Consider the following 20,110-nt stretch of genomic DNA (forward strand, 5'->3'; position numbering starts at 1 on the left):
AGAACAACACCTGTTTCACTGAGTATGCAGAAACTTACATAATAAATGTGATAGGTTCGCGTTGCTGAATACGATCGAAAGTCAGTTCGTGAATGCAGACGATATGGCTATAGAACGACACTATTTAAAACTTACATTATTCATAAATAGCAGATTTGTAATTAAACTTGCATTTTTGAAGAAAATGAGAAATTAATGTAAAGTAATATTTTCATTCCACACAAATAATCACAGTTAAAATTTTGAAATGTAACTTACTTATAAAAATGTTATTTATATGCGGAGGAGGCATCTTTTTGGAACATGAATGGAAAGTGGGATGCGTTTCATAAATAAAATAGCAGTCTCCGCCAACTCATAACTGTAGCGAATAATGTAGTTAGTCATAATATTCTACCATAATCAGGTTCAACTTCTGTTGTTGAATTCCTAATCTGGATTGAAAAATATTCTGTACCAGTTTTAACAAATGATTAAGATTGACGTTTATTTTGGATTAATCATAATTTCGTGAATAATTTACGAGTTGTAAAATGAGTCTTATCATGGAAGATTTCAAGACTTCTGTCAATACCCTAGAAGAAGTCAAGAAACTACAAGAATTAGTAAGAAAATTAGAACTTCAAAATTTGCATTTAAGAAACAAGCAAAACATTCCTAGAAAAAGATCGGTGTCCCCCGTGAAAGATGTTAAATCCAGAAACGCTACTCGATCTGCACGGAAAACCTCAGAGGCCAAGGGTGATGTTGACAATGAAAGCAATGTAGAAAATTCTGTCTTCGCTAACAAAGACGAATATTTTGATAATCTGGAAATTATCAGAGTTAGCGATATTGAAATGTCTGATGATGAATCATGGTGAGAAAAGTTAAAATTATTTCTGTAGTTGTTGTTGTTTATACATGTAATTTTTTGAGGGGGCGGTGAAATTAAGTAAATTACCATAATTTTCTTGAGCTCATTAAATAAATAAAAAATAACGATGATATAGAAATTTATTGTTAACAGAAACTGACATAAGTTTAGATTGAAATCATCTTGAAAATGTACTTTATCTACTTATGTTCAATCTATAGGTAGACCATTCATTCATAAAATTTTCATTTAAGATTGGAAAGGGAAATTTTTCATATGTTGTGTTTTTTAACATTATTTTACAGACTTTTTGTGATGAGTGCATATGAAAGTATTTAGAAAAGTTTTATTTTAGATGGTTACAAATTACATTTGTTCAATTGTCTCTCTCTGTATGTAAAAATTACAATGCTAAATTTGCAGTAATTTCAATGATATATTAGTGAAATAATTCTGGCAGTTGGAGGTAGTGTGATACATTAATTTAAAAAATATGAATATTCTTGTAATTTTTTAATCGATAATAAATTTAACCATTATGGAACAAACAAATAACCAAATTTCCATCTTCAGATACAGTATAAATGTTATATGATATCAGGTAACTATATTATTTCCACCGTTATTTTATACAAGATTGAATGTAATTTGATTTTTGGTACTGTATATTTTTAGCAACCCTATTCAAAAAAATTTAAGTCACTGTTCTTATATTATCTCCTATTTCATCAACTTCTATATTATTATTTAAAATTTCATTTAATTCCTCATTTTTATTGTTTGATTATAATATAATATATTTGTCATCAAAATTGAAGACAATTTGGAAAATGATGCATTAAATAAGTAGAAAAATAAGCTAAACATGCATTTAGTGATTTTAGTACAAGTTTCTGATCTTGAATATATATATATGTTTTATATCACAAATACATATTAAAGGAAATCGGAAAGAAAGAGGTTTTCTACCTCGTTCAGAATTATGACCATAGTTTCCTTGTTTTCAAATATTTCTGAAGCCTTATTCATATTCCCTCTCCCTCCCCATTTAAATAATTTAGGCATAATTAAAGTTTGTGATTTGCTTGGACAAGTAATTGTTTAAAAATTTTCTTAATATGCTTTCAAGTCAATGCTATAACATTAAATTATGTGATATTTATTTTATGCCGACTTCCAGTTGTAAGCTAAAATTACTTTCAAATATTTCTAAGTTTTGTTATGATTTCTAAATGAGATTCAAGTTTAGAGAAAGATAAATAGTAATTATTCTGTTGCAAAACTTATTTTTAAAGCTGTCGTTAATATATTGTAGTCATCCATTTATATTTTAAAAGTTTTTTAAGTCTTAAATCAATTTTTTTAACATGTGCATAACATTTCATGTAAAGATTTAATAAATAAACTGAACTTATTTGGTTTGAATTTATTATGTGTATGAAAGAAACATTGTTTTTCAGCCTAGTGGTTTGTTTTACAATGTTAATGAGTGGGTGAATTAATAAACCTGTCGATTCTTCTTGTCAGTGCCTGTATAATATTATTTTGCATTTAATAATTTATCTTCTGTATTTACTAAATTTAATTTCTTGTATTATCATCACATGATGATAAATAGTAGTTATGTAGGTGATTATAAGTATTAAGTATTCTTTTTTTTAATTTTAAATTATGTAGCTCAATAAATTTGTATTTATTAAAATTTGTAGCAAATTAAATTCTTTTGCCATAATGTAGATAATATTTAAACAAAACAGAACTTTATAATTTGTGAGAATTCTATAATAATAATATTTCATTTGGAATCCTATAATAAATATACTTAAATTGAAGATTAGTTAAATAATTATATTAGAAATATAATATTTTCGCTGAATGCATCTTTCTTATTCATCAGTGAATAATATTCTCAATTTTCTCGCCGTTTTTGCTTTAATACCATCAAATTTTTTGTTTGTACCATTTCGTATTTATAATTCTGCAATTCATGTGAAGATTGCTGTCATTATTTTAAATTCTTTTAAATGTGAGAGTGTTTGAATATACATAAAAGGAAATATTTATGACTATTTTTAATGTAATTTAGGAAATTTAATGAACTCGTAGATTATCAACGATTTCATTTTAAATTACTTGATTTGTAAAGCTTTTTCTTCTAGGCTGTACACGTCACCTAAAAGTGCAAAGCAACAGCAAACAGTCGAAAGTCCATATAAGTGGTTAAGGAAGGATGTTGATGACCCAGAAAATAAACAATTACAACTTGCAAAGAAGGCTTTATTGACAAAATTAAACGAGCTTGAGATACGTAAGATTTTATTTCAGTGTTAGATTTTTTAGATATCTGAGATGTAAATTCTAATTAATTTTCCAGTTTGTTACTGCTTTTAAAACAAGATTTTCTAATATTATCTTTCTGCAAATTAGTAAAAAGACGGTGTTTCAACTTAAGATAATTTCTTGTGCAAGATTTCTAATTTATTAGTGTATGCATTCCAGTTAACTGTTTGAGGCAAAATCCTAGTTCAGTGTGCACATTACTTCACCAAGGATGCCAATGCTGCCAAATTGCTAATCAAGATGGCTGCCTATGTAAACAATACTGTGAAACAGTTACAGTTACAATCTATTTTTATTAAAATTATGAGATAATCTAAAAAAACTTTTTTGAACCTTTATTTGTCAAATTTCCTGAATATCTTTTGAATTCTGAAATAACAAACTTTTGTAAATCAGTTGCACCAATCTGTACATTAGACAGTAGGATTGAAACATGCGATGCCTTTGGCATCTGAAGAGAGCACCAGGCAGAATTTTTTACCTTAAAAATACATTGTAAGGCTTTACCAGCAGTGGAAGCTGGAACCTAGTTTAATGTGTTTCATTAACTTATTAAACTTAAAGGATTCCGAGAATAACAGGAATAGCATAAGGAAAAATGAAAGCTTCTGCTCTTTGTAGCTTCGCTACTAAAGACTGATGCTTTTCTTAAGGAGAAATTTGGAGAAATAAATACACTTGCTAAGTTCAATTAATTCTCCATTTAAGCAGGTAACAATTCATTAATTTCCATTAAAATAAAAAGCAGAATTTTCCAATGATGTAGATATTCTGTTGGTGCCATATATATTTTGAAATGTAGACATCTAATTCGGAAATACTATACCCCTCATAATATTTGTAATAAGATATTGGATTAATGAACATTCACAATCTAAGAAATCCAGGAAAAGAACAACAAATCGCAAAGTATTCCATTACTGTGGTAACATAATATTAAAATGAAAGACTGAAATAAAGACAAACAACTTCAAAAGCTCAAGCAGATAAAGAATTAGAAAAGAATATTGTTATTTGTTCTTAGTTTACTTTAAAAATAAGGCTGAATGTTTTATTAGCAGTATTACTATTTTAAATTATAAAACATAATTTATATAAATTCTTTAATAGATGTTTATTTATCGATCATTCTTAATTTTCATTTCTTGCAAAATTGCTGCAGTAGATGTACAACTGAACATGTGAAAAAAATTGTAAACAAATCAGTATTAGGATTACTAGGGAAATAATTCTGCATCCTTTTTAGGGTTACCATATCGACAACACACTTGGGGACACATTAAACTAAAATTCATTCCTGTTTTATATTATCATGTAATTATTTTCCTTAGTGTCGCCACCAAACAAAGTGACTACTCATCATGCCGAAAATCCTGTCGTTAGTAACTTGCGGCGTTCTCAAATGATGTATAAAACTCCTCTATCTGGTGAGTTCTTGATTTTTAAAATAATCAGTTAAATTTTACTTTTTTTATAGATTTTTTTTTTTTTGTCTGTAAAAGGATAGAAACTTGTTTCTTTAATTATCGTTCAATTTCACAAAGATTTTATTTATGAATATAAAACAACTATGATAGTCCAGATCTTCTGTCTTTCAATTTGGTGTAATTTATTAAATTATAATCATTAGTACATTATTTTTTACATTTTTATTTATTATTCATTAATATCTATTTCTTGATATATATTTTTCAGTTTTTAGTAACTGTTTTAGCAAATATGAAAAATTCAAAAATTAATGGATAGACATGAATTATTTGGAAATCTGTAAATATGTGGTTGCTTTTTGAAAATAAATCTTTCTTCTCAGCATTCATTCATTCAGTCATAATGCTTACTATTTTCCTTTGACATGACAACCATTAAATAGTTGCGATTCTTTTTAATAGATAAAACCATAAACAGTTCAGTTTTGCATGTGATTTACTTTTGTTTATAACTTGATATTTTCTTTTTAAGAACATTAGTCTGGAATGCATGAAAGGTAATAGGATAGTCCATAGTTTGTGGTCTGTATATTGCTGTTCTAATATTTTGTTTTTGGAAAATAAGTGCTGTTGTGGTTTTCCGCAGAAGTGGTTTTGGTAGTTGCTTCATGCCTAAAGATCTGAAGGGTCCTGAAAATCTATTTTAATGTGTGTCGTAGTGCTAAGCTGATGGAAAATTTAATTTTTCGCAGTTTCCCCTTTAGTTTGATTTGCAGAATTTTCTACTTTTACTTTTTCTTTAAAGTTGAAGTAAATAAGAAAGAAAAGAATTGAATTTAGAAAAACAAATGAAATGTAGGGGGCGGGGTAGGAATACTTATGGAAATAGTAAAAAACAATTTTCTAAATTTTGAAAGCCATAGTATTCAAGCTTAGCTATAGTATTCAAGCCATAGTTTTACTTTATTTAAAATAATAAGGGAAAAAAATTAACCAGTCGCCCAGCTTCAATTACTGGTTCGATTTCACCAATTTCTGTATCACATGAAAGATCATGATATCTTTCAATAAGTCATCACTGATGCTTGTCTTCCCATTTCGAAAGTTATATATAAAAAAAATATATAACGTAGCTCTTGCCCATAATAACCTGAACAATTATGTCCATTTCCCCACTTCACATACATAACTAATAAATCAGTATGCTTTATGTTTCTTGTGCAAGAATGCTTTCAAATATTTTTATCTGTTATGGTAAAATGCAGTTGACCAAAGTTATTTGACATGGCTAAATTATTACTTTTAATATGAAGGGTAAGCAGCTGGGCTCCAAAGGTGGTTGCTGTCTTTTAAATTAAAAGCATAAAAAGAATATTTATCAGTTTTTTCTTCATCCAGTAAAAGGATTAATTTAAGGATTTACATCAATCATCAGATTCTGATGCTTTAGTATGATTTTTCTTTTCTGCTTGAATCAGAGTTGCCAGGAATGAGATAATTTTATTTAATTTTTTTCCCCTCATTGTCGCTCAAGGTGAGTACTTCCATTTTCAATAATGTGAGATCACTTGTATTAATTAGAATAATATTACTACTTTTTTCCCAATAAATTAGCGGAAACATTCTAAATTCAGGAAGTTATAAATGGTGATTAAATATTTAAGTAAAAATTCTTTGATTGCTTTTTATTTAGTTTACTCCAAATTGAAATCTAATGGGGAGCAAATTTCTAATTTAAGTCAAGTGAAATTATTTTCTGTGTTGAGATAGTCAAGAAGTGTTTGCGGAATAGTGCAAATTTACTGTCTTGCTTATTTGTTGAAAATGGTACTATAAAAAAAAATATACCATTTTCAGTACGTTGGGTATGTACTGAAGTTCACCCAATTAAAAGCAAGAAAAGTGATATATTGATACTTTGATGCTTTTCAACATCTGTTTCAATGTTTACAAAATTTTACTCTCATTTTATTTTTTTTCTCCATTTCTTTTATTACTTATCAAAAGTATAAATTTAATCTAATTCAATATGTATTCTTTTGTACCTCCATCTAAAGTTTAATTTCTTAATTTAATTTGTTGACATTAATTTTCTATCATTTTCTTTCAAAAACGTTTATTTACCTTTTATCAGAAAATATGCAAAAATGTAGAACATACCATTCAGTTTTCGTGTTATAGGAAGTTGACAATGTTTATTTTTACTCTAAGTTTTGAAAGAATATAACATTTTCTCTTAATAGTCCTGTTAAAATTTATTATAATTCACAAAACCTTTAGTGATTTATGAAGTCAAATCCATTTTCATGCACTCTTATAACAAAGTATACCAAGAGAAAATATTGTCATCGTCAAAAAAAATTCGAACCCAAGATTTTGACACATTGCAGCATTTCAGATTTCCCTACGTTCGTAAAGCACAGTTTGGAAATTATGTCTGTTTATGTGAATTAGACTATCAAAAATGCTTTGAGATAGACAGATGAAATTTGGTGTGTCTCTTAACTAAATTTTTAGATTTCAATCAAATTTGAACAAAATTCATTGACTTAAAGTATGTTTGTCTGCTTGATAAATATAAGTGTATGTGAAAACTACAAAACATAAATAGACATGTGAATAAAATTTAGTACACAAATTTTACATCTAAAGTGTTGAATTTTTAATTAAATCTGACCAAGAGCTAACCATCTGTTGGTCTATACTTCTGCATGTATGTAAATGCAATAGCAACTTCGCAATGACTTTGATGGATAGTTTGATCTTGAAATTAAAACTGTAGTTCCTTCTTGGGGGGGGGGCATTTGCTATCATATTTGATTTCCTTCTCTATTTTATGAAGCATAAAACTCTTATGTGTGGATCTCTGAAAATAAAAGCCTGAGCACTTGTGGCATTGATGAACTTGCCCAAGTCCGTGATTTTCTGGGGAGAGGAAGTGACATCATTAGTAGAGAGTATACTAGAATATTTTGGGATGACCACTCTTGCTGATTAAATTGAATAAGTTTCCATTTTTTAAAACTTAATGAAAGAAAAACAAAAATGATATATTTATTAAGAGTCCCTCCCCCCCATTTCATACGAAATTCTAATGCTTTAACATTGATTGATATGTCCATCCAATTTAAAATCGCTGTCACTTCATTCTTTTAAGTTATTTTTTTTTTAATGTAGGATAAAAAATAAAAATGCAGGATCTTATTTTTATTTGATTATCTACATATGTATCAAAGATAAAGAAACCGATCAATTCATAATGAAGGTATATATAATGTGACAGTTTCTAATTAATCTATGCTTTGAAAATAAATTCTTAATTGGCTGTGCTCTGACTTCACTATATTTTTAACTTCAGAATTGTATGAGCTATTTTTTTTTTTCTTTCAGATTCAAAATACTGCATCCGTAAATTATCTTCTGAAACTTTATAAGTTCAGAATACATTTTCACAGTCTAACTTTCCTATCTTCTGCTTTCCTATTCATGTACTACGACATACTCACTAGGGTTTGGACAAAAAATCTTTATAAAAAAATAGGATAATTTCCTTGAAATTATAAAAAAAAAAATTGCTAAGGAAGTCCATGACTTTTGCTTTAAATTTTATATGTATAATATATATATATATATATATAATACAAGACTCATTGTTGTAGCAACATTAAAAGTGACATAGTATATAAATTGTGTCGGTAAAAATGTTCTCTGTTCAAAATAGAGATAAAAGCTGTAGATGCATTAGGAATTGCCTTTCATTTATATAACAATATCACAAAATAAGCATGAAAATAAAATTAAAAACTCAAGTTCAACCATGCTACTTTCTCATCATTAATAAAGTATACTGAGGAAGGCATCTCAGAATATTTTTGTGCCTGTGGCATCATATCCTCAAAGTCCACCATTTTATAGGTGGTTTAAATTCATTAAAGTATTTGCTTGAAAAATGAGTCCAATCATTTTAATGTTTTTCATAATTTGTATAGTTTTGGCTACACAGTGATTGCAAAATGAAGATATTTAAGAATTGTCAGTTTCCCTTTTACCCAAGGGAAACAAATCCTTGAAAATGTGTTAGGATGAGAGTTGTCCCCCCCCCCATGGAAACAGCTACTATGGTTCCAATTTTAAATGGACTAAATTTTAAACCTTAATATATAGTAAAACTCTTATTATGACAGTCATATTTTCTTTGCAAATAGATATAGCAGACTTCTTATAATAAATAAATCTTAATGATGACATAAGAAAAGAGTGCTAAAAATAAAATGGGTTAGTTTACCTTTTTTCCCTTTTTATTTTATTTTTACATTTTAAATCAGCTATGACATTGATGTATTTTATGTAGTGAATTTTCTTTTATTAATAGTATTTCATTAATGGTATTCAACTGAATATTTCCCCCTATTTTTTAGTTCAAAATCATGATCCTACTCATGTGGATACTAGAACTTTTACTCGTAGTAAAAAGAAGCAAGCCATTGAATTTCTTGAAAAACTTGATTCACTGAGTATTGAAAAATCTGAAAAAGCCTATACTGTTCAACTGTATAGAAGTGATGTGAGTTCAGATTCTGTTTCTAGTTGCCATATTTTAGAAGATGCAAATGATGTCCAAGAAGTAGCTCGTATGCAAGAAGAAAGTGAGTGACATTTTGTTGCTTGATATGAACATTATATATACATTTATCTATTTTCAAATCATAATTGAATTGCTCTAACTTTTCAATGAATATACTTTTTATGACATTTATTTTTCCTAAACTGTTTATTTTAAATGATCAGATCAAATTCAAGAAAACCTGGAAAAATATTTTTCCAAGGAAGACATACAGCATATATAGTGATTTATAAATTTCTCTTCTAGGTTTAAGAATGAGTTCTCCTTTAGGCACTCCTAAACGTGGCTCTGGTAAGTAGAAAATATGTCAATTTTTAATTTGCTTATATTTTCATTTCAAATGAAATTACTGAATGCATCCTGTTACATGTGTAGATTATAAAATCAAAATGAATTTTATCTGGAAACTATTAAGACTAATTATTTTCATAAAACATCTTAGCATTATGAAATAATAATAATAAAAAAAAATAGTCTGTCAAGACAAAATTTTCATTAGTCAAAAAGGGTGAATATTTACTCTAGTCATAATGCTGCATAGTGGCCCTACTCTATTACAATATGCCAAATATTAATTTTTAAAGGGAATCAACATAAATGCCACCATGAAATAAAGTTATGAATTTTATTTATTCTGTAAAATCGGCAATACAAAATTTGTGAATTGAATATATATATTATTAGCATATTGATATTTGCTCAAAAATTTGCATACCTCTTCACCTGATGGTTTCTTTAATACTTTTACTGCCTTTCGATATAAAAGTATAAGCCATCGGTGATATACTTTAGCATGTTTTAATATTAAAAAAAAGGTTATAAAATTTTCCTTCTCCATCAATATTGTTCTGTGCTTGAAATATCAATAATTTTCTGCTGACTGAGAATCTGAAATGAACTTTTGAAAGTTGAATGAGAGCAAATAGAAAAATAGTCTTAGTCTTAGTCACCTACATAGTCTTTCAACTGTTTGCATGCAAATATAATTAGGAAAATCATCTTTATTTTAAGATTTCATCATTTCATGAAGATTTCGCAAAGAACAATTTTTAATTGAATTTCTTTTGAGTTATTGTAATCAATGCTTTAATTTCTTCCAGTAAGATTAATACACTCAGTTGTGAATATGTATAAATTTATTCAATCTTAAAAATTTGTTTTGGATCATAAGTTTAATTTTCTTTGCTATCATATTTTAATTTAAATTCTTCCTATTCTCTTGAAATGTTTGATATTATTATAAATCTATTTATTTAAAAGATGTACTCATCTTGATTGACTATTATTCTGTTAACAATATCTCAAATCTGATTGCCACAGAATAACCAAGTATTTGCAGAATTTATTTTTTAAAGCTCCTCAAGTCCCCCTATTTAAAGTCAAGTGAAGATGCATATATATGTCAAATATAATACAAAGGGTTGTATAGTAAATTTTGCAAAAAATCACACTAAAGCAAAAAAGATTTCATTTTTATTAGATAAAAATTATACAGCAACAGCACCAAAATGAAGATTTGGAGTGGCATGTACACACATCAAATGCATTTAACTGACAAAGGTTTGAGTAGAATCACATTAGCAGAATGCTTAAGAAATTTCTTTAAAAAAATTACAATTTGTGGCAAACTTTATATGAAAATATATAGTAACATTCAAAGTTAACAATAGAGATCTGGAATGCTATTAAATAAAAAACTTCATAAATTCTCAAATCGAAATTTATCATTAAAAATTTATCAAAACTAATAGTGATCTACTAACAGAACAAAAGGTTTGGACAAGTGAAAAAATCATTAAAGGAAAATGATAAAAATGACTTCCAACTGTCCCGTGAAAGGAGAATGTAATGAATTGAATTATAAAAATTGCAAACTTCATTGACTATTACTATAATTGAGCAAAAACAAGTAATTAAAAATAAAATCCATGAAGTTTATGATTCTGTAACTTATATTAATTCATGCATTGTTTTATTTGCACTGTCTGTGTCGCTGGGTGCCGAAACAGAAGTTGGGATTTTGCATTAGTTGGAATTATTTAAACTGCCCCAACATTTCAGATGGCACTGGGCAATTGTATATACTGATGACTTTTTCAGTTGTGTGCATGCCTTGTTCCAAAAAACACCACCATGTTGCTACTATTTTCAGTTCAATGAAAATTCTCTGATTTTGTCCTAACAAAAGGAATCTTTACTTTTTATATAACAGTTTGGCCTTTCTATGCATTGAATTCATTTTTACAATATTAATTTTCATGTATATGAATAATATTAATATTGAAAAAAAAATGAAAAATTTTGCTATAATGAGTGGTCTTAGAATCTGCTTTTTCAAATGTATTATTCAGTTTAGTAATCATAGTTGCCCACACATATTGAATTTCCATTGATTTGAATGTTTGTGCTGCTTTTCTTAACATTATGATGGCTTATAAAGACAAATGCAAAAAGAATGAACTGATATAAACTGATTCAATCGCATAAAACATTTCATTTTTTCCATCACTAGAAAGCAAAATACAATTGTTTATAAAATTTCAACATTTAAAACCAAATAAATAATAAATATTCTTTGTTATTTAAATTTAAATAAAATTTCATTCGTTTATTTTATGATTATTCATCCTTAATTTTTATTATTTCCCTTTCTTTCTTATAAATATAAGAATTTAAACAGCAAATATTGGTTTTTATTAATTCGTACTCTAATATTTTTTTCAGATATATAATATTATATTGTAAATATTGAAAAATAATCTTCTTATAAACTACTTCTTTATTCTTTTTCTTTATTGTCAAGCAAAATTTTATGTTTTAGTAGGCCTGTAGACCACCATTGGAAGTGACAATTGTAATTTTCTGATAAAATTTGCGAAGTTTCTCTTAAATGTCTTCCAAATAAAATTTTATATCTAATTAAAGATAATTAAAGTATTAATTAGCTAATTCAGATATATTAAATTATTTGAAATTACTATTCTTATAATATAGGGGCATTAAGAATTTTGTCTGATGGAATGATATGCACTAATACAAAATAAAGAATTTCGAACATAAATTTTATAGTAATTGTAGTTTACAACTCTGATGTTGGAAACATTTTTTCCTATTATTATTTAAATCTCATAGTAAAATTATATAATGGCTAAACAATTGAAAATAATTATTAACTTATCTTTTATACATAACCGTTGAAGGATTTTATGAATGAAACATATGTTAATATAATGGTCACCAGATTATGTTTAATTCTATTTATTTTTGGTGGAGTAAATATTTATTTTAAATAAAATGACTTAAATTGATTTGCTTACCATTTTTTAAAAATTAAATAATATTTTTGAAAGTTTTTCTTTTGGTAAATATCTCTATGTAGGTATATTAAAAATTTACACCATGTATTTTTCAATTCCTCAAACTGAATCAATTTTTTCAGCACCAAGACTTATTCATGTGTTGTAAAATTCATGTGAATAGCTTTATTCTCAATTATTTAAAAGCACAATCATCACCAATATACCAAATTTAGTCATGCACAAATCAGAAGAACTAGCTGATGTGTAGATAAAAAGATATCAGAAAGAACCTTCAACAAACTTAAACAAATGTAAAAGACATAAGATGTGAAAAAAAATTCTTTATTCTCTTGGGAAAACTTGGAGGTAATCTCTAGAGAAGCATGCAAATTTTCACATCATCATTAAACTATTCTTTAACATTTAACTGCAAATTTTACTTTCTTCTTTTTCTCTTCATATCTTATCTCAGTCTATCCCTCTGTTGTTACAACTCATATTTAGTTTTACCTATTCAAAATGTTCAAACATTATTCAGTTTCTGGTTTAAATTACTTTTGTCATTTATGCAATTAAAAAAAATTAAAGGACAGGAGATTGTAGTCTTTCTGCCCAGGTTTTTCCTACACTCAAATAATGGATAAGAATTATTTAAAAAGGATTTTCCATAAATTTGACTCGTGTTACAGAACAACAATTGAAATATGTTATGTTTGAAAACATAATTTATCTTGATAAATATTAAATTATACATCATAAAAATCCAATCAAGATTTGTTAAACATAAAAGCTGAAAAAATTTAAATTACTTTATCTTCAATTGATAAATTTTCAACCTTTCTACAATTTTTTTTATTATTAAATTATGTTTGTCATAAATGTATCCATTATTGAAACATTTTGTGCCACATGAATGAGATATTCTCCAAATTTTGATACAGCAATATATTGTATTTGTAAAAACTGAACTCATTCTTTCTTGAAATTTAAAAAAGAGAAATCTGTTTTTAAGTAACCAAAAAGATTTTTAAAAAATCACTGGACCACAAACTAATTTACAACAAACTCTGCACAAGTTATTTATAGTTTCAATAATGACATTTAAATTGTAACAGTCTTCAAAATGCTTCGCATGCCTTATAACTTTCCTATTAATTTAATATGTAGTATAGGAAAGTAACAAATGTATCAGAATAAATAATATTTTATAATGGAAAATGCACTATTTGAAAAAGTGGCGAAAAAAAGTCATTTCTTAAAAAAAAAAAAAAATACATACAATAATTGTAATAAAAAAAATTTCGAGATTTCGATAGGGATTTTCGTTACACACGCGGAGAAGGCAGGGGAAACACGGAGATTTTAAAAAAGAATTTGCCTGATCAGCAGTATTTTCTCTTCACGCGCAGTGTGGGAAAATTAGATTTTAGCTGATTCAACAATTTAACAAAGCTTCTCTTGAATTAATTAAGTAGAGACAGCGGAATTGGATCACGAAATAAGAGAATATTTTAGAATGAAGTTACTATGGGCTAAATTAAGATAAAATCTTGAAAATTAATTAAATTGAAATTAGAGTTAAAATATCATTATATATATATATATATATATATATATATATATATATAATATAAGGATTAATTTATGTGAAGCAGGATGCAGTTTTGAAGACAGTGAAGAGACTTTTTATGTTTTTAAATTCTTTTTAATCCATCGGGTAAGCATAATTATTTACAAGCAAAGACGCGGACACACAGCGCGTTGCAAAAGTAGAAGTGGGGAAGAAGGGACGAACTAAATTATCCCTCGTCTTATATAACCTTAGATTTTGATAGGGAAAATATTTCTTCATTGTGCTAATATATTATTAAGATTCGGATAGGGATTTCTGACGCATGTCAATCACGTGTAAGGGAAACACAAGGATTTTTTTAAGAAAGAATGTGTTTACTGGACATTTTTTACCCCTTCACGCCGAGCGTGTGAAAGTATCGGCGTTTAGCCGAGTCAGCAGTTTTATAAAGCTTATCTTGAATTAATTAAGTAGAGAAAGTAGAATTGGATCACAAAATAAGAGAATATTTTTAGAATGAAGTTACTATGGGCTAAATTAAGATAAAATCTTGGGAATTAATTAAATTGAAATTAAGAGTTTAAAATTTAATTACAATTCCCCCCCCCCCCCATTGCAAGACGCGGAAGTATGTCGGGGTCCTCGACACACAGCCTTACCTTACAGTGGTGGTTAAGTAAGAAACTAAAATTTAAAAGCATATTAAATGTGATACCCGAGTTTCCCTTACCTTTACAATAATAATAAAAATCAGTTTGAACAAGATTATATAAAGCACAAAAAAGATAATGTGATATCTGTGGAAAATATTTTATAAAAACCTTAATAATAAACAGTAATAACAAAATATTAAAATTTAAATGATTTAGTGCACAAATATGTTCTTGTTATTATTCTGTAGTTCACTTAATTTGGTGAAAATAATCTGACAGGCTTGCTTACATTATTCTTAAATTCTTGAAAGTCTGACTCAACAAAATTATTAATTTAGAAATAAATTATTAAATATAATATCAATCTTGTTATTATTTCACCCAATTGAAATATCAGTATAGTAATGATTTTAAATTAAGCATTTTAACTGTTATTAAAAACACAAGATTCAAACTTCAGATAAAAAACTCGGATGTGAAAATAGTACTTGCAAAAGTGAAATATTTCATATTAAACAATTGGAACTGAAACCATAAATATAAGATTCAAAAATATGTAATGAAATTCTTGGAAATGAAAATAATACTTGTAAAATTGAATGGTTTCATATAAAACTTTTGGAAATGTAAATAAATGTGAGATTCATATATTTCAAATAAATCATTTGGAAATGATAATAATAATTTCAAAATTCAAAAATATGAAATGAAAAACTTGGAATTAAAAGTAATAAATGCAAAATTCAAAGATTTCACACAAAAACTTGTGAATGAATGTAACAAAAACACAAGATTCAAAATACTCTTATAGTATTTGGAAAAGAAAAGAAAAAAATATGTAGTATAAGAAATAGTTGAGTAATTGAAGAAAAATATTTGTATTTTGTAAAAAACAAGTATTTGGACACAATGATAATAGAGAGCAACTCAATAACAATTGTCAGAGGTGTAACAATTTCCCCTGAGGTATTCACTACATCTGTCTAATTATCATGTGCCATAAATTATTAAGTATATAAGAATCTTGGTATGTTACTTTTTTCGTTCACAAGGTCTGTATGCATAATTTTTAATTAATAGATTAGAAAAAATTTAAAAACTCAATATTTTAAACTAAAACTCATGATATTTTGAATAATAATATAAAAAGATTATTTGCAATTATATTATAATAGAAAAATGCAATTTAAAATCAAATCAAAAGTTCAGGATATAAATTTTAAATTTCACTCGTTGAGTCAGCTGATGGATGATTTTTTTTTAAACACTGATCATATTTTGAAGAATAATCACTTTTTTAATTAATCACAAAATGCAATTTTGAGCACTGGAATTGGGGACTACGGCAAGTGACTGAAAGCTATTTTTATATTGAGATGATAATATAACACACGAGTGATATTTTCGAAATTTGGTTGATTCAATTTGGTACTGGAGACCACTGGCGAGTATTATATTGTGGTGATGATATAACAAGAAAATGGCGTCGAGATCGGGATTATTCAGCACAGGTAAGGAGCCCCAACTCCTTGAAGATATAAGGAGAACGCACATGACGAAATGGAGCACAAACACTAGGGCATTAAGCAGCAGTGTCGGATGAAGTCACAGGTTATGGAAAGCACGGGATGCAACGGGAACTAGACCGGAACCTGGACTACGGTTTGCGTGAAACGATGTGGCCGGAGGCAGTCGAAGGAGACGGCGGTGACAGAGCTTCGCCACGGAAACACAGGAGACGGCTGGCCGGAACGAAGAGCGTCGGCGAAGAGCATTGCAACGTTGAAGTTTGGCCAGCGTATTTAATTTTAATTCTTTTAGTTCATTTCATAATTTATCAGGAAACTATCCTGTCGACTTTTTAATATGTAAGCATTATTTTATGTGAAGCAGGATGCAGTTTTGAAGACAGTGAAGAGGCTTTTAATGTTTTTAAATTCTTTTTAATCCATCGGGTAAGCATAATTATTTACAAGCAAAGACGCGGACACACCGCGCGTCCGCCACAGCGCGTTGCAAAAGCAGAAGTGGGGAAGAAGGGACGAACTAAATTATCCCTCGCCTTATATAACCTTAGATTTTGATAGGGAAAATATTTCTTCATAGTGCTAATATATTAATACGATTCTGATAGGGATTTCTGCCGCATGTCAATCACGTATAAGGGAAACACAGGGATATTTTAAGAAAGAATGTGCTTACTGGACATTTTTACCCCTTCACGCCGAGCGTGTGAAAGTATCGGCGTTTAGCTGACTAAGCAATTTTATAAAGCTTCCCTTGAATTAATTAAGTAGAGAAAGTGGAATTGGATCACGAAATAAGAGAATATTTTTCGAATGAAGTTACTATGGGCTAAATTAAGATAAAATCTTGGAAATTAATTAAATTGAAATTAAGTTTAAAATATTATATAATATAATATGTAATGATTTCAAATGAGTTATACTCTAATAATAATTTCCTTATAGTTCAAACTCTGGTTCACTGTCACTTAAACTTCAGAGTTGCACTAGCTATTAATTTTCCTATGGAATCATGACACTGATTTCTGCTAATTCCTTCTAAAACTATATAAGATTGAAAAAAAAAATTTTTTTTTCATGTTATTCCTTCTCATTCTTTCTGTTTATCTACTTGGTTTTCCAGTCTGCTCTTGGCTTGAGTTGGAGAAAGAATTCTTAACAAAAGCTAAAATTTGGTCTATATCCATGAAATTTTGGTGCAAAAGCTTTAAAAAAAACCCATGACTGCAACTTCGATTGCAGTGTTACATATTTAAGGGAAAAATAACTTGCCTAAAATTTGTGATGTATTTTATTTTGTTCCTAGGCAGATATTGTTCTGAAAAATAAGCTTTTCAGAACATCCCTTAGATTGTCATCTTATGTTTCATACAAATATTTCAGATGCTATGTTAATGATTATACCTTGAAGAACAGGTCACTTTGTAACAAATATTTGTGAAGAAGTTATAGATCCTAGAAAAAGCCACTATACTTTTAACAATAAATGCAAAAGCTCCTTCCATTATTTCTGAAAACACTTGCATTCTATTTATATGGCAATTAAAGATATGGGGAATTGCTTTGGTCTTCACCTTCAATTTACAATACATCCTTGTAAAGATTAAAAAATATATTGAAAGTCATCATTTTTAAACATTTCACTATTTACTAGATAAAATACTGATAGGATAACAGAAAAAGGGGATTACTACACTTGTCTTTTGCTTTGAAAATAGTAGTCTCTGAATAAAAAAAAAAAAAAAAAAAAAAAAAAAAAATTGAATGTTAACTTCTGCAGTTTATCTTCAAATGATGGACACCTGCTTGTTATGACCCTTTTGCCAACACCATCAAAAGAATAATTAAGTAATAACCTCTTTTAGGACTCTATAATGCTATTATCATTTGCTGTACCCAAGAATAAGAAAGGTGGATTTTGTGGAGCCGCCAAATTTAATCGTTGACTTCTTGTCCACTAAATCTATTTATTATTTTAAACTGATATTCGAGAGGAATTTTCAAAACCAGAAAATAGAATCAAATATACTTCATTTTACAAAAATAATTAGTATTTTATGCTTTAATTTTCATATTGATATTTTATATAATGTTTGCTTAAATAAATTTTTAAATAAGGTGAATTTTTTTTAACTAGAAAATATCACTTAAGACATTGATGGCATAAAAAATGGATATATTAAAAATTAGATTTTCTGTTACTTATATGTGTATAGTTGGACACAAAAATGAGTAAGCTAACAGGTGATTCCTTATTTAAAAACAAAGAATTTGTTTTTGAATATAAAATCGCCTGCTATATTTTTTAAGAATTGTTATTTGCAACTATTATAAGCTTAATTGTATTCAAAAATGAGTTTTTTTTTTTGTTTAATTTTAAATTCAGGTTTTTTTTTCAATGTATTTGAATATTTTATCTGCAATTTTTAAAATTAATTATCTAAAAAAATGACCTGCTATAAGATAGCACATTAATCAGTAAAAATTCAGAATATCTGTATATAATTTTATAATTTTTATCTTGAAGTAAATTGACTGAAAAATAACTAAATACGAAAAGGAAAATTTACATTTTAATTTCATTCTTATAATATTGAATATGTAATCTGAACAATGTAGATATGTACTCATTCAACAGTTTTACTGCATGGTTAAATAATTTTTTTTACATAGGGTACTATCTTGAAAAGTGCTTACATTTTTTAAGATGCTTATTTTTAAGCACCTTTAAAAGTGTTTACTTTTGAAAAAGGGTTCTTAGGGACTTTACTTTTTTTGAGAAGTGCATAGAAGTCCCTTTTTTTCCATGCTCCCACACCTTCAGATTTTGAATATGATAATATGAAAGCAGGGTTGTAAGGGTTTCTTTACTATATCTACTAAGAAAGACAACCAACAAAAGGGAAGAATTTGGAGAAGGAATCCAAGATGAAATAGATTCAGGGATTCCAACATATAAAGGGTGTCTCAAAATTAACGCGAGATTTGAATTTGCCACCATTTGTGCAGTAAAATGTTTGGAACCCTATGAAAAAAAAAAAAAAAAAACTTTACAGCTGGTAGTTTAAGGATAGTGAAAAATGGAGTGTTACACGATAGAACAACGTGTTAACGCAAGATTTGACCAATGTCCTCTACGGCTCTGCTGGCATATACACATCTTTTGTCGAAATTTTCAATAACTATTTTGCATAAATGTGGCTGAATTTCGTTGATGCGGCTTTGAATTTCCTTCTTAATTGCACACATGCTTGTGGGCTTATTGGCATAGACCTTTGGTAAAGACCTTTGGCAAGATTTTCAAATAACACCATAATAAATCCAATGGTGTTAAATCACACTATCTAGGGGGCAGTTATCAAATTTTTGAACTGTGGCTGTCAGACTTGAATTATTTTTTAACAATAATGAAAACCCTTTGTTCTATTGTTTAGTGCTCCATTTTTACTAACCTTAAACTGTCAGCTATCAAATGGTTTTTTACATTACATAGGGTTGAAATACCCTTTACTGTTTGAATGGTGAAATATTCAAATCTTGCATTAATTTTGGGATACCCTTTATTAAAATAGTGCTTAACCACTTAACTGTTTTATTTTCTTTACTATCTAATAAGATGACACTTTCCATTTTGGGAATATTTTCTTATTGTGATTCAAATGGAAATCCATTGAACATTTGATTTATCTATGTTATTCGAAGTAATTTTAATATTGAATTATAATCGTTATGAATGGTTTATTTTTTGCTTACAACTATCAAAATTCGATAAATCGATACACGTATGGCGTACGGGCAAAACAGTTAAGTGG

The 20,110-nt window shown here is 27.7% G+C and overlaps 1 protein-coding gene across 2 annotated transcripts in view; it reads left to right on the top strand.

The window, feature by feature from the left end:
• Positions 1 to 356: 356 nt before the first annotated feature.
• The window catches only part of LOC129958561 (SLAIN motif-containing protein 2-like), a 58,745-nt gene continuing 38,991 nt past the window's right edge, over positions 357 to 20,110 (top strand). For both annotated transcript variants that reach the window (XM_056071108.1, XM_056071106.1), the window contains exons 1-5: positions 357 to 859; positions 3,016 to 3,164; positions 4,528 to 4,623; positions 9,042 to 9,269; positions 9,494 to 9,538. In XM_056071108.1, coding sequence (XP_055927083.1) covers positions 534 to 859; positions 3,016 to 3,164; positions 4,528 to 4,623; positions 9,042 to 9,269; positions 9,494 to 9,538 — 844 coding nt within the window. In that variant the 5' untranslated portion in view covers positions 357 to 533. The remainder of the gene's footprint in view (positions 860 to 3,015; positions 3,165 to 4,527; positions 4,624 to 9,041; positions 9,270 to 9,493; positions 9,539 to 20,110) is intronic.

This window comes from Argiope bruennichi, chromosome X1 (assembly GCF_947563725.1).
Source record: "Argiope bruennichi chromosome X1, qqArgBrue1.1, whole genome shotgun sequence".
NCBI classification, from domain to species: domain Eukaryota; kingdom Metazoa; phylum Arthropoda; class Arachnida; order Araneae; family Araneidae; genus Argiope; species Argiope bruennichi.